General features: G+C 38.7%; 1 protein-coding gene across 1 annotated transcript; it reads right to left on the bottom strand.

Moving 5' to 3' along the window:
• Window positions 1-3,732: 3,732 nt before the first annotated feature.
• On the bottom strand, window positions 3,733-9,037 carry LOC148419925 (homeobox protein Hox-D9b-like). Its single transcript, XM_088421779.1, has 2 exons — window positions 8,290-9,037; window positions 3,733-3,977 (listed from the first exon to the last, which is right to left on the bottom strand). The coding sequence occupies exons 1-2, from the start codon at window positions 9,035-9,037 to the stop codon at window positions 3,733-3,735; spliced, it is 993 nt and encodes a 330-aa protein (XP_088277905.1).
• Between the last annotated feature and the right edge of the window lie 3,313 nt (window positions 9,038-12,350).

Raw genomic sequence — 12,350 nt, 5'->3', positions numbered from 1 at the left:
TGGCCTGAAATGACAAATGTCTTGACTACATTTTGTTTTAACGATTATTTACGTTATATTTTTAATTTTAGCGATTATCTTTTATGATGAACCAAAAAAAAAAAAGTATGTATCTTTATGTATCTTTATCAATTGTGTCATCTCGGGCTTTTTGTCTCCTTGCTGATGTGCATTTTACAGCGGGAAATGCCAAACCTATGCGACATGCTAACACTAACCAAAGAAGTAAGGTGACATCAATCAAAGGTGCCAATTTTCTTTTTCTGTCTTTTATCGGCTTGTTTTTATAGAATTGTGCCCTTGCGTTAACAAAACAACAAGGCACTGATTAGCTTGAGTGATCAAGACAAAATTCGTGCCTTGTTATGCAGCTTGCCAATAGTCGCTACATGCTAATGCTAATCAAATGCTTTGAGGTGCTCGCCAAATTGCCTAGTCACAATTGTGTACACATTTTAAGGGATTTGGCCGTTTTGTCTACTTGCTAGCTGGGGAAATGCTAACCATATGCTACAAAACGCTAAACCACAGTGAGGTGTTTTCCATCTTAGTTTCCTATCCGTATTTGTGTCACTTGTTTGTAAAATTGTACCTTTTGCCGTCCGGCGGCTAGCTTGCGTGACAAAGATAAAACCTTGCCTCGCTGTGTACTTGAGTTACACGCTAGCTATTGCTACATGCTAACGCTAACCATCACGGTCTCCTGTTTGCCTTTGTGTTGACGTCCTGTAGAAATGTGTCTTTTTGGTCTTTTTGTATACTTGCTAATGTGCTGGGGTTGTGCTATTTGCTAACGCTAAGCAAACGCAGCAAAGTGATGTCTGTTATATTTGCTTATGTGACTTTATGGGCTCGTTTATTAAGTTGTATTGTTTGCGTTTACAAAAACAACACGTCTGCAGTTAGCTTGCGTGACAAAGACGAAACGCACGTTTTACATATGTGTAGGTGTCACATGCTAACCGTAGCATACATCTGACTCATTATGCACACAAGTCACTTGACTGTGATGGTGCAGTCAACAATTTCACTTATGATACAATCTGCAATGTTGTCAAAGTACCATTTTAAAAGGGATGCTACGGTCTGTCCTACCAAGGTATTTGACACAAAGTTTAACAAATGGAAAAAAAAAAAAATGGCACCTCATGCACAATTTTAGAAACAAATGATGCCAAATATGGAGACTTGGTGAACGGGCCTAAAAATAAGCATTCATACTAATTTAATTTAAAACGGCTAATATTTACAGCATCTAACTGCTTTAAATAAAAATCAGACATCGTTCATATTTTAAGCAGCTTTAATTTTTTGAAACTATTTTTTGGGAGGTCTAAGTGTGTTTTGGTTGCTCTTTCTGTGAGGTTTCATACGTTTACATAAATCAACTTTACTGTACATTACAAGTCATGAAGTCACTCGTGGGGCTCGTCTCACCAGAGGGCAATTTAGTAGAATATTATGAAAAATTCTCATGAGTTTTAAGGGCAGGATTTTGTCTTTGTAAGTGGAAGCAAATTATTACATTTTACACCATGCAAAATTTTCTATTAAAGATTACAAAAAAATTGGGGGCGGTGATCATTTTAGTATGAAATTGCATGAAAATCGAAGCCCTAAACGAGTGTGCAAGAAGCCACGATCTCCAACATGGTGCTCTATCATTTCAACATTTGACATTGTTTTATATGAATTACAATACTTCACGTACATAAAAAAATAGGGGAGGGGGCACATCATGATGACAATTTAGTAGGACGTGATACAAAACATTTTTTTCCTCAGCAAAAACTGCGATTTCCGTTACGATACATTCCATAGATTCGACTGACATGCTGCACTCAAAATTCTGTAATAATAGCTTACCACAATTTGATATTTCCTGACACTAATAACAATCGCTTTACACTCAATTTAATTTTAGATTGTATTCATAAATCAAGGAGAAAAAAATAACTGCTAAACTATATAAATAAACATAAGGATTACATTATTTTCAGCAATATGTGCAAATATTTTCCCCACACAATTTCTGTGCACCTTGGATAGTTTTCCTAATATATACAACTACACATTTTAGTTGGAAATAGTATAAAAAATGAATACTAGTTGGACACGAGCGTGACACCAAAAACCACAGCAAAATTTTGCCACATTTTTTTTAGCACTTTGTGCTTTTTGTGCCGTAAGACTTTTTTGTACAACTCATCAAAAACCTACAATGTAAAAAAGCAACATGTTCTCAAAATATTTTAGTTGGAATTTGTACAAGAAAAAGAGTGCTAGTGTCATTATAGCTGACTAACAAAGATGTTGTATGCCTTGAAAATTTCCAATTAACAAAGCCTACATGCTATTTGGTAAATACCAGAAAAAAACTGAAATTTTTGAAGTTTTCAGAGTATTTTAGATGTACTGTCACCCAAATTTGCAGCATTATTTTGTGAATATACACGTAAATAGAAAGAAGCCAACATTTGCAATTATGTGCAACAAAAATGGGAAGATCATTCACCATAAATTTCCAAGATCTGAGTGGGAACATTTTATGATGAAATTTGATCATAATTTCAATTACTCCCTCCAACAAAATGTCAAAACACAAAATTTGATGACATTTTCATAAGGCCAAGGCCAAAAATTTCAATCAAATTTACGCGTTCAATAATATTTAACATAAATTATCCACTAGCAATGATACTTTTACCAACATTCTAAAATGAAAAATAATTTACAAATATTCTTCAGTCCCATTTTGATGGTAATTTAGTTATAAATATTACACAAATTTAAGTACGGAAAATTTGCAAAAAAATTTACAACTGAAAAAAAATAGCACTTTTTTTGGACAAAATCATACTAAATTCTAAGAACATGCTAACAGGGATTGAGACAAAAAATATTGGGAGCTTTGGTACAATCAACTTACTTTAACTTAGGGTTTTGCTTAAAAGTAAGACTGGCATATTTTTGCCAAAATTTCAGTACTTAAGGCATCTGATTTTGTAGAATTTTGTTCAATAGGGTTTCTCTAAATTGCACAAAATCTGACACAAAAAATGTGAAATTTCCCCACAGTTTCTGAAAACATTACTTTTTTAAAACCACATTTTCCATTTGGTTAGGACGGACAGTTAGTAATTCAGATTTTCAATTTACCACCCAAAAACGGCAACTTTCAGTATTTTATTATTGTCTCACTAAATTCTTGCAACAGGCCAAAATTTGCAGCATAATTTGCTAACATATATCCTGTATATTATATCCTGACATTTACTATACCATAAGATCTTAAAATATGAAGTTTCGTTGGCTGTATTTTTGTTGCAAGAATCTAGGTGCCCATATTGGAAAAATTGTATATTAAGCGCTAAAATTCCACAATATTTGACCACGATTTCAACGTGATTCAGGGACAATTGAGAATACACTTTTTTTTTTTTAAGTTCATTTTGTACTTTTTTTTGTACAAAATCCTACTAAATTCTCCCAAGAACATGCTGACAAGGAGGACGGGAGCCCAAAGAAAAATCTAATTTGCATTCACGTGGACTTATTCGCGTCACAGTGTGGACGCCGTCGTCTCAGTTGACGATTGTTTGGTGTTACTCAAAAGTCCCGTGACGTCCATTCAGCTTGGAGGTTCGAGAGGAAACTCCCAAAAATGTTTCGCATTTTTTTTTTTTCTCCTCTAGCTTATGTTACACCCCCCTCCCCTCAGCCCATCCCATCCTATTCATTGATGCTCCTCCTCTCCCGGATCATCAGCTTCTTCATCTTCATGCGTCGGTTCTGGAACCAGATTTTCACCTGCCGCTCGGTTAGATTTAAGAGTCTGGCCACCTCCAGGCGCCGGTCCCGGGTCAGGTACATGTTGTACAGGAATTCCTTTTCCAACTCCAGGGTCTGGTGCTTGGTGTAGGGGCAGCGCTTCTTGCGGGTGGACTTGGCGTGGATCCAGCTGGCCGAAGGGTTCTCTGCGGCGGGGTGGGGACAAAGGAGATATAAACATTGGCTCTTTGACCTTCTTGTCAAAACAGAAGCGAGGCCTGCCGCGGTGAATTCCTTAAAACGTGGCCGACTGAGCCGGAGTATTTGACCACAATTTTCAAATGTTATTTTCATAACAGTTGTTTAAAGAAATCCCTCAAAATGTTATCTTATTTTTTTGCATTTTTAGCTCAAGGAGTCCTGTTAACCCTTGTGGCATTATGTCACAAAGTATTTAAATAAATTAAATTAATTTAAATTAAATTCCTTTGATTTTTTTTTTTGTAATTTTAAAAACAAATTATTGGGAGAAACAACACAAATGAGCTGAAATGTCCAGCAGATGATTAAAAAAATTAAATTTCAAAATTCTGACATTTCTATCTGATTGCAGCTGAACATGCAAGATTTTATGTACAAAAAAAATCACTGTCCAAATTTTGGACCATATGTAAACATTATAATTACAATTTTTGAGATGCATTTTAATAGGATTTATTGCATCGATTTTCCTGCGATTTTTGCAACATTCCGTTAAGCGGCGGTCAAACTATGTCAGCAAACAGAAAATTCTTTGTTGACTTGCGTTTCACTTCAGGACAGTAGGTGGCAGTATCATACTCTCTTAACCAAAAATGGGCTATATTTTAACAATATACTCTAAAAACAATTGAGTCAAAAGTTACCAAATTATGGATCAAAAATTCACATTTTTACCCAACTTTCTGGGCTTTTTTCAATCAATTTTTTTTTCAAACTATTAAGCTATTCTGTTTTTAGCCTTCGACCCTAAAAACTGGTAAAAACATAAAATTAAAAATAAAAAAAATAACCCAGACAATTGGATGGAAATTATACCGCATTTGGTTGGATCATTTTGACCCATAAATGCATTATATTTAGTTCTGGTTTAAAGCATTTAGAGCGTACAGTTCACAAAGTTGAGTGGCGTACACAAAAGTTTACATGAAAATATGAATATTCAGCAGAGGAAAAACTCCAGACTATGCCATTAAAACAAGAAAATGACGTAATTTTTGGAGCACTTTGGGTATGTTGTTTTCCTATTGCACTTCATGTCCAAAATTCTGTTGAGAGAGCGAAATGTCTATTCTGGACTTTGGCTGAAAAGTGGACATGAGCTAGCCTAGCAACTCAACTTAACAACAATGTCAAGACCACGATACAGCCAATAAAAAATTGCACCTCGTAAAAATGTCACTACAATATGTGAGAACACTTCAACATGGTTCGAGTGTGTTTTCATAAATTCTGATACAGACAATACATATACAGGCAAATCATTTCCTGACGATTTTAATTGACGTTTTTCAAGTGCATTGGGTAATTCCAAATGATGCATTTTTGTTGTCAGATGCAGTTTGATGGCATCACAGCAAGCGGAAATTAGACAGAGCAAAATTCTTCAAAAAAAGAAAGGCTTCACAGTGGAAACTTAAGGTAAAGTCTAAATGTAAACAAACTCAGAGGATAACACATTGTGTTTAACCAAACAGTGTAGCTTTGCCTTGGAAAAATACGTTTCGTTAACGTGACCTAACCCTAACCCTAACCTAACACGAAATGCAATGGACAGGCTAAGGAAACTAGCATCGGTGCAGCAACCCATATTGACTGACAATTTAAGTTTCAGGAAAATATTCTTTACTTTGTGAAAATCAAGTTCTAGTATTACTGCACCTTGCTAAGCAGTTCGGACTCTCTTCTAAAAGTATGTAAACATTACACTGCCCCCTTGTGGTCAAGTTGCGCAGACCAAAATACTCCCAAGTAACACAAGATGAAATCCTGATTGATTGTCTAATTCTTTACATTCTATTTACTTATGTTGTGATTAATATGGCGTAAAACGGTTTATTATTTTTTGTAAAGAATTCTAATGGAGTACAAAAAGTGATATGTTAATAAACAGGCATAAGTGCTACATAGTAACAAACGTAACTGTATATTTTCACCACATTTTTAAACCGCAAATTCAAATGTGGTCGGGGTGTAATTTTGTTTTTGCATTTTTTTCCAGCCAAATAATTTTGAGACGTCCACCAACTCCTGTCCCACCCATCCCATCCTAACCCCTTCCCACTCCGAAAATGAGGTTCTCCCCAAAACAACCCTGAGGAAGACATTTTATGACTCGTTGGCTTTTGGGCTCATTGGAGATCAGGCCACGATTATGTTTCTATCTATTTCTTTTTATATTCCCCTTCAACCCCCTCTGCCCGGCCAATCCAAAACATCTTGTCAGGTTTCGTGAGAAGTGCAGTTGTAAATCCAGACAAGTCCGATTCTGGCAGCACTCGGGCCTTGGTTGTTAGGGGGGTGAAAAAAATCGAGATATCCCGAGCTTGTGTGTTTTATTAGTCTCCTTTCTCGGAGAAGCCGGGCCTTCAAAAATACGGCTGGTGTTGGACCTCCAGGAGCACAGAGCAACAAGTATATATGAGGCTCGTGTTTCACACCCTGCCTGCTTGCCACCAAGCAACTCCCCTCGCAGCTATTTTTAAAGCCTCTTCATTTTTTTTCATGTAGTATCAAGATGACCTGCAAATTTCACCCTAACCTGCCCGACGTTTTACTCTTTTTGCGCATCCTTTGTGTCAGCTTACCTGAAATGCTTACACTGTTTTTGTGCACGTAAATACGTGTACGCGTGTATACATAATACGTCTATCTATCTATCTATCTATCTATCTATCTATCTATCTATCTATCTATCTATCTATCTATCTATCTATCTATCTATCTATCTATCTATCTATCCACATATATATGTATATATGTATCGATATGCAGTGTATATAAATATACAGTATAGAGAGCATTCAAATGATCCAGTAAATGCATAGCATTTTATTCTTTGCATTGCTTGCTAAACAGCATGATAATACTGCATCAATACAGTAAAAATAAAAATAAAAAAAACCTCCTTTCGATAGAGCATTAAGCTAACCTGGAGGAATCTTGCTTGACCTTTTACTCTTTTCACATAGATTCGCACCGCAAACCGCGAATTACGACGTTTTTAAATGGATTTTTTTTTTAACTTAATTCACGTATCTCTTTTATTTTTTTGCACTTGAACGACCTGGATTCTTTTTGACTGCCCAGCTAGATATTTTACTGTTTTTGCATGCACAAATCGCTCACCGAAGCAGCATTAAATGCTCTTTTTGCCTAAATTGCTTGATTTCACATTGATATTTTTTGTTATTGCCTTTTTAATTTTCTTAAGTAATGTGATGACCTAGCAATATCTCGCTGATTTTAAGTGTCTATTTGCATATAGCACGCACGGACACTGTCGCACTAAATTGCTCTATTTTTTTTTTCATTGAATTTACGTAAAAACTATGAACATCGGTTGCACGCATTTAAATCATGTTTGGCCAAATGGCATGCCATTTATGCGCACATAATGCACTCATATAGTCTCGCTGGTGATTTTAATGCAACCAATGTTGATATTTTTTATGTATACTCCGTCAGAATTTTTCCCCTTGAGTGTCGTACTCATATGACCTAGAAAATTCTCAATGAACAGCTTGACGTTCCCTACCAACCGACATAAAGCAGCATTGTCCTCGCTGTTTCTGTTTATAGCATCATTTAGATTTGTTTTCAAGTATTTTTTTTTTTTTGGAGCAGGATGCCTTGGAAACAAATAACCAAATTGAGTTTTACCTCGTTTTCCACATGCAAAGTTACACTCATTAAAACGAGTGCTCGACGAAACGACGAATCATTTAAATGAAATGATGTGACTATCGTTGCATTTTATTTATCAATACACCACCCTGCATATTCCTGCACCGATCCTATCATCAAAACATCAAAACATAACGGTAATAAATTCTTCCTAAAAGGTCGTAATGTAGCGTTTTGATGCGTTGATTTAATGATGATTACCGTCTGCAGTAGTCTGTCACTTAACGTACAGACAAACGGTTAGACTCAATAAAAACTCAGTAAAACTTGAGTGCCCATGATGGTGGGGCAGTGCAGGTGTCCCTAATCAAAAGTCCGTCGAGTGCCAATGCAGCAGCCTTGTAAACACACCTGCGTGTGCGTGCAAGGCGCAAAACGCGCTAAATAACAGCAAAAGTCGCTCTAATTATTTTAATGGACAATAAAGTTTTACACATTGTCGTTGAGGCCCGGCGGACATTTATAGGCCAATAAAAGCCTCTCACACACACTTCTTTACATATGGCCACATTCCTACACACACTGGTGGGCCCCCCCTCTCTGGAGCATATGGTTCCGAACGTGCATGTTTACCTGGATCAGGCTGCGCCGGTTGGGCTTTCCTCCTGTCCTCCTCGTCGTCGTCGTCGTCGTCGCCTTCTTCTTTTTTGGGCTCCGGCTTCCGACGGAGCTCCTCGGCGGTTCCCAGCCGCTCAAGCACCACCTCCCCCGGGCTCGCGAAGCTGGAGTCCCCGGGGCTGCCGCGCGATCGAGGCGGAGAGCAATCGGGCTTGACCGCTTCGAACCTCGGGCTCGGGTTGGCTTGGGTCAGGCAGGCGGTGAAAGTGCCCTCGGCGGCGGGACCCGGACCGGGGCCCTCCCAGCAGCGGACAAAGCGGCCCTCCGAGGAAGGGGCGAGGTGCTCGGCGTAGTAAGCGGGCTGCTGGGGTTGGAGATGAGGCGGGGGCGGCGGCGGCTGCTGGTGATGGTGGTGGTGGTGGTGGTGATGTCCGAGGAGGTGCGGGTGGAAAAGCCCCGCGATGGACGCGCCCGGGGCGGCCTGCAGCGGCGGGGACGAGGGCGACGACGCCGAGGCGGGGTTGCTCCACGGGGAGAATCCGTTCAATCCGCTTTGCTTGGCGGGGAAGTGGGCAAAATCCGGAATGTGGGAGCCGGGGGTCCCCTCCTCTTCCTCCGCCGCCGCAGCCGCCGCCGCCGCGCCGCGGGTTGGCTTTGCGCAGCCGGCAGTCGACGCCTGCTGCAAGCCTGCCGGGAGGAAATGTGCACCGTACGGCTCCTCAGTCTGCAGCCCCATCATGGAATAATAATTTGTTAGCGACATGTTTATTTTATTATTTCAATAAAAAAGACACTTAAAGGCGACTGTAAAACCTTAGATGGGTCAGTATAGTGGCTTCCATCCTCCCCTAAAATGGTAGTAATTTTTTTCCTGCCCTTACCTTCTCCTCAGCCGCCTATTGGATATGGCGCCGATCACATGGTCGCACTGTATTTACCCAGCAGAGCAAATAAATCAAATCATTCTTTTGTGCTCGCAAATGTGATAGGAGGCCTGTGCTAGGCCAGATGGACGTGCATGCTTGCTGCACACACACACACGGACACACACACGCGGATGCACACAAAAACTACTTTTACAGGCTGAATGAAATAGCAGAGACGTTTACAAGCAACGGTAACGAGGATCTGGGTGTGTGAATGTGTGTGTGTGTTGCTTCTACTTCCATTCTGGCTTTTTATGACGAGAAATATGAATGAGCGAGCGCCACTTAGGAGTGACCACTGGCACGTTTACATTGTTGGGAAGTGCTCATGCAACTTTATTGCTCTGTGGTCTTTGTTTTTGATTTACATACACAAACGTGTTTTCCCCTTTTCTGTATAGCGCAGAAAAATACAAAATATATACAAAATACATATTCATTATGATCCATATACCATAACAATTTGTAAACCGGCCCTTTCCTTAAAAAATATTTACTTTTTATAATATTTACTGGGTTGCATCAATTTCAACAGGCATGGCGCGTACATGAATGTGCACATTGGATTGAATATTATTGCATGTAAATGCACTTGGAATTGAAACAAAAGTTTCCCAAGAAGTCTTAAATTTGATAATTACATAAGTAAGCTCCAACTGTCACTACATTTTAACTGATCAGGATTTTGGAACCTATCACCTACCAATCCAATCAGAAGATTCCATTCTATTTTTTTCTTTCTTGATCCTGCTATTCCAGTGGATTGGGACCGGCTGGGTCCACAAATTACCATAATTCGTGGATAAAGTCTATTAAAACAAAAGTCTATCAACATTCAGTTCATGGAAAATTGGCGCGTGGGAGTTGGGACAGACAAAATAAGCCACCACAAAACAATTTCAAACGTTTTGAAAATACTTTATTGGGAAAATATCTGGGAACAATACTGTAAATTTCAAACTAACATTCGATCTGAACCCTGATTTCGCAATAAATCAGATCTGCGTAAAATCATCCAGTTTGCATGCCGTCCACGTTTTTGCACATCCAACCTTTTTAGTATAAAACAACAAAAAGGTCAGTATTCTACATCACAGTATATCTTCAGATTGTTGCGCTTAGTGGCGCATAGAGCGCCACCTATTGGCTGGAGGAATTAAAAACCACTCCAACTCATTCATTGAGGTCTTCATTTGCCCTCAGGTAACATTTCCCTCCAAGGAATCTCATTCAATAAGCGTATTTATTATGTATTGGTTCTGGAAATAAACATTTCAATGTGAGCAATCCCCTTGGAATTTAGCACTGCGCTGCAGCTACATTTCACCAATCGGGCTACAGCGTGAAGATTTCCATCTGCAGATTTTGGACAAACAAAAAACAAAACAGTGAGCTGCTTGCATGCAGCCAACACTTGAGAGCGACCATATTTCACCTCCTAAAATGTCCTAGCTGCTTTATCGGCCTAAAATAAACCCCCGGCAGCAGGTCTGGGATGAGAGAGAGAAAGGCATGAATCAGCTCCTTAGATGTCATTTAGCTTAGTTGCTATGCCTTGCATGCTTGCAGGCCTCCAAAGGTGATGCCTGACTCCAGGGGGTGCTGTCCCCTTATACGTCACCATAGAAGAAGTGTTAAAGCAGAAGATTAGCTCGGGGTTCTCAAACCTTTTGGACTCAGGAACCTCTTTTTGAAAGCAAATTTTCCATGGATCCTACATTGCCAAATTTCAAGTTTTTCATTTATTGAAAAAAAAATCAGCTCATTTTTATGCATTTTTACATAAAATAATCTCGTGGGCCAGAACCGGGCCGCGGGCCATATGTTTGACATTGCTGAGCTTTACTGAAGTTTAGAAGATCAAAATTTCAAATAGCACACCTGCTTAAAACAAACCAGATCAATATCTCCCAATTATTTAGTCAAAAACAAATAAACTGCCGCTTTAACTTTGTCGCCTTGTTAGCAAGCAATTGTAGGCAAAAAGCATTTTGGTGAATTTCAAAATTATTACATTTTTAAAAATATATTAGGGTAGTTGAGATGATTGCTTTATTGAAGAGTCGTGAATATTTTCACAATTTAGTATAATATAAAATTAACACATTTAATTATTTCATGGACCCACTGCGGTCAGTTCATGGACCACTGGGGGTCCTTGGACCCCACTTTGAGAACCACTGGACTAGTTCACTTATTTAGCTATATTTTGGCAGATTTTTTTTGTCTATATTTTAATGAACTATTAAAATGTTTAAAAACACATTTTGCCACCTCCAGTTGAGTGATGGGCAGTAGAAAAACTACATATCCCATGATGCATTGTGCCGAGATAGAAAATGATATAATGAACAGTTCTATAAAAAACCAAAACAAATGACATAGTCTCAGATTTATGTGAGTTATGAACCAATAGATAAATTACATTTGCTTTACTATTTACACATAATAGTAGACAGAAAAACAATGGCATATATTCTTTATCCTCCTCAAAAACTGACCAATGTTATTGCATCCTAAAAACTATGTTTCTTCATCCACAACTTTATCTCCTTTCAGTAATACTTTAATTCGGCTGCTATAGTTGGCATATTTCCATAAAACATATCACGAAATCGGTCATATCACCACAGTGCACATTTTCCACATAAAATACCTCATATATGGCACAGACCCCATTTGCATAATTGCATTTCCAGCGAGATGTTAATTGTATTCCGAGTCTGCATTGACCGCGGTCGTCAAAATGACACGAAGAAATCAATCAGAATCTATCACTATGTGTTTTCATCACATATGCTGCAATCGCCTAAGGAAATGGCAACGTTATCTCACATGGAAAGCGAGTGAGCTCCAATTTCCACGAAGTCCCTTTTGAGCCTTTATTCCATATCGCTGAAATTCACCTGGAGATCCACGCGTGGATGACGAAACTCTTTGGGATCACTAATAAGAAAAATAAGCACTTTATAGAGATCTTGCCTCAGCTTTTGTTTCTCCCTTCTGGAGCTATCTCATCTTAGCTATTGAATTAACACTCAAACGGTTTTATGATGAAACCATTTCAGTGTTGATGTTATATCCTTGCTATCCAGATTAAGGTTCAGCAAGCAGTTCAGTATACTAGTGGTTTTAAAACGGGGGTACCAG

This window comes from Hippichthys cyanospilos, chromosome 8 (genome assembly GCF_059441005.1).
Source record: "Hippichthys cyanospilos isolate Australia breed blue-spotted pipefish chromosome 8, RoL_Hcya_1.0, whole genome shotgun sequence".
In the NCBI taxonomy this organism is placed as follows: domain Eukaryota; kingdom Metazoa; phylum Chordata; class Actinopteri; order Syngnathiformes; family Syngnathidae; genus Hippichthys; species Hippichthys cyanospilos.
Note: the sequence above shows the minus strand (reverse complement) of the source record. Positions and strands in the feature narration are given on the sequence as shown.

Excerpts from the sequence above, each read along its gene's own strand:
- LOC148419925 (XM_088421779.1), bottom strand. The coding sequence starts at position 9,037 with ATGTCGCTAACAAATTATTATTCCATGATGGGGCTGCAGACTGAGGAG. Across the intron at positions 3,978-8,289 it reads ACCGGCGCAGCCTGATCCAG|AGAACCCTTCGGCCAGCTGG; the intron begins GTAAACATGCAC and ends ACCCCGCCGCAG.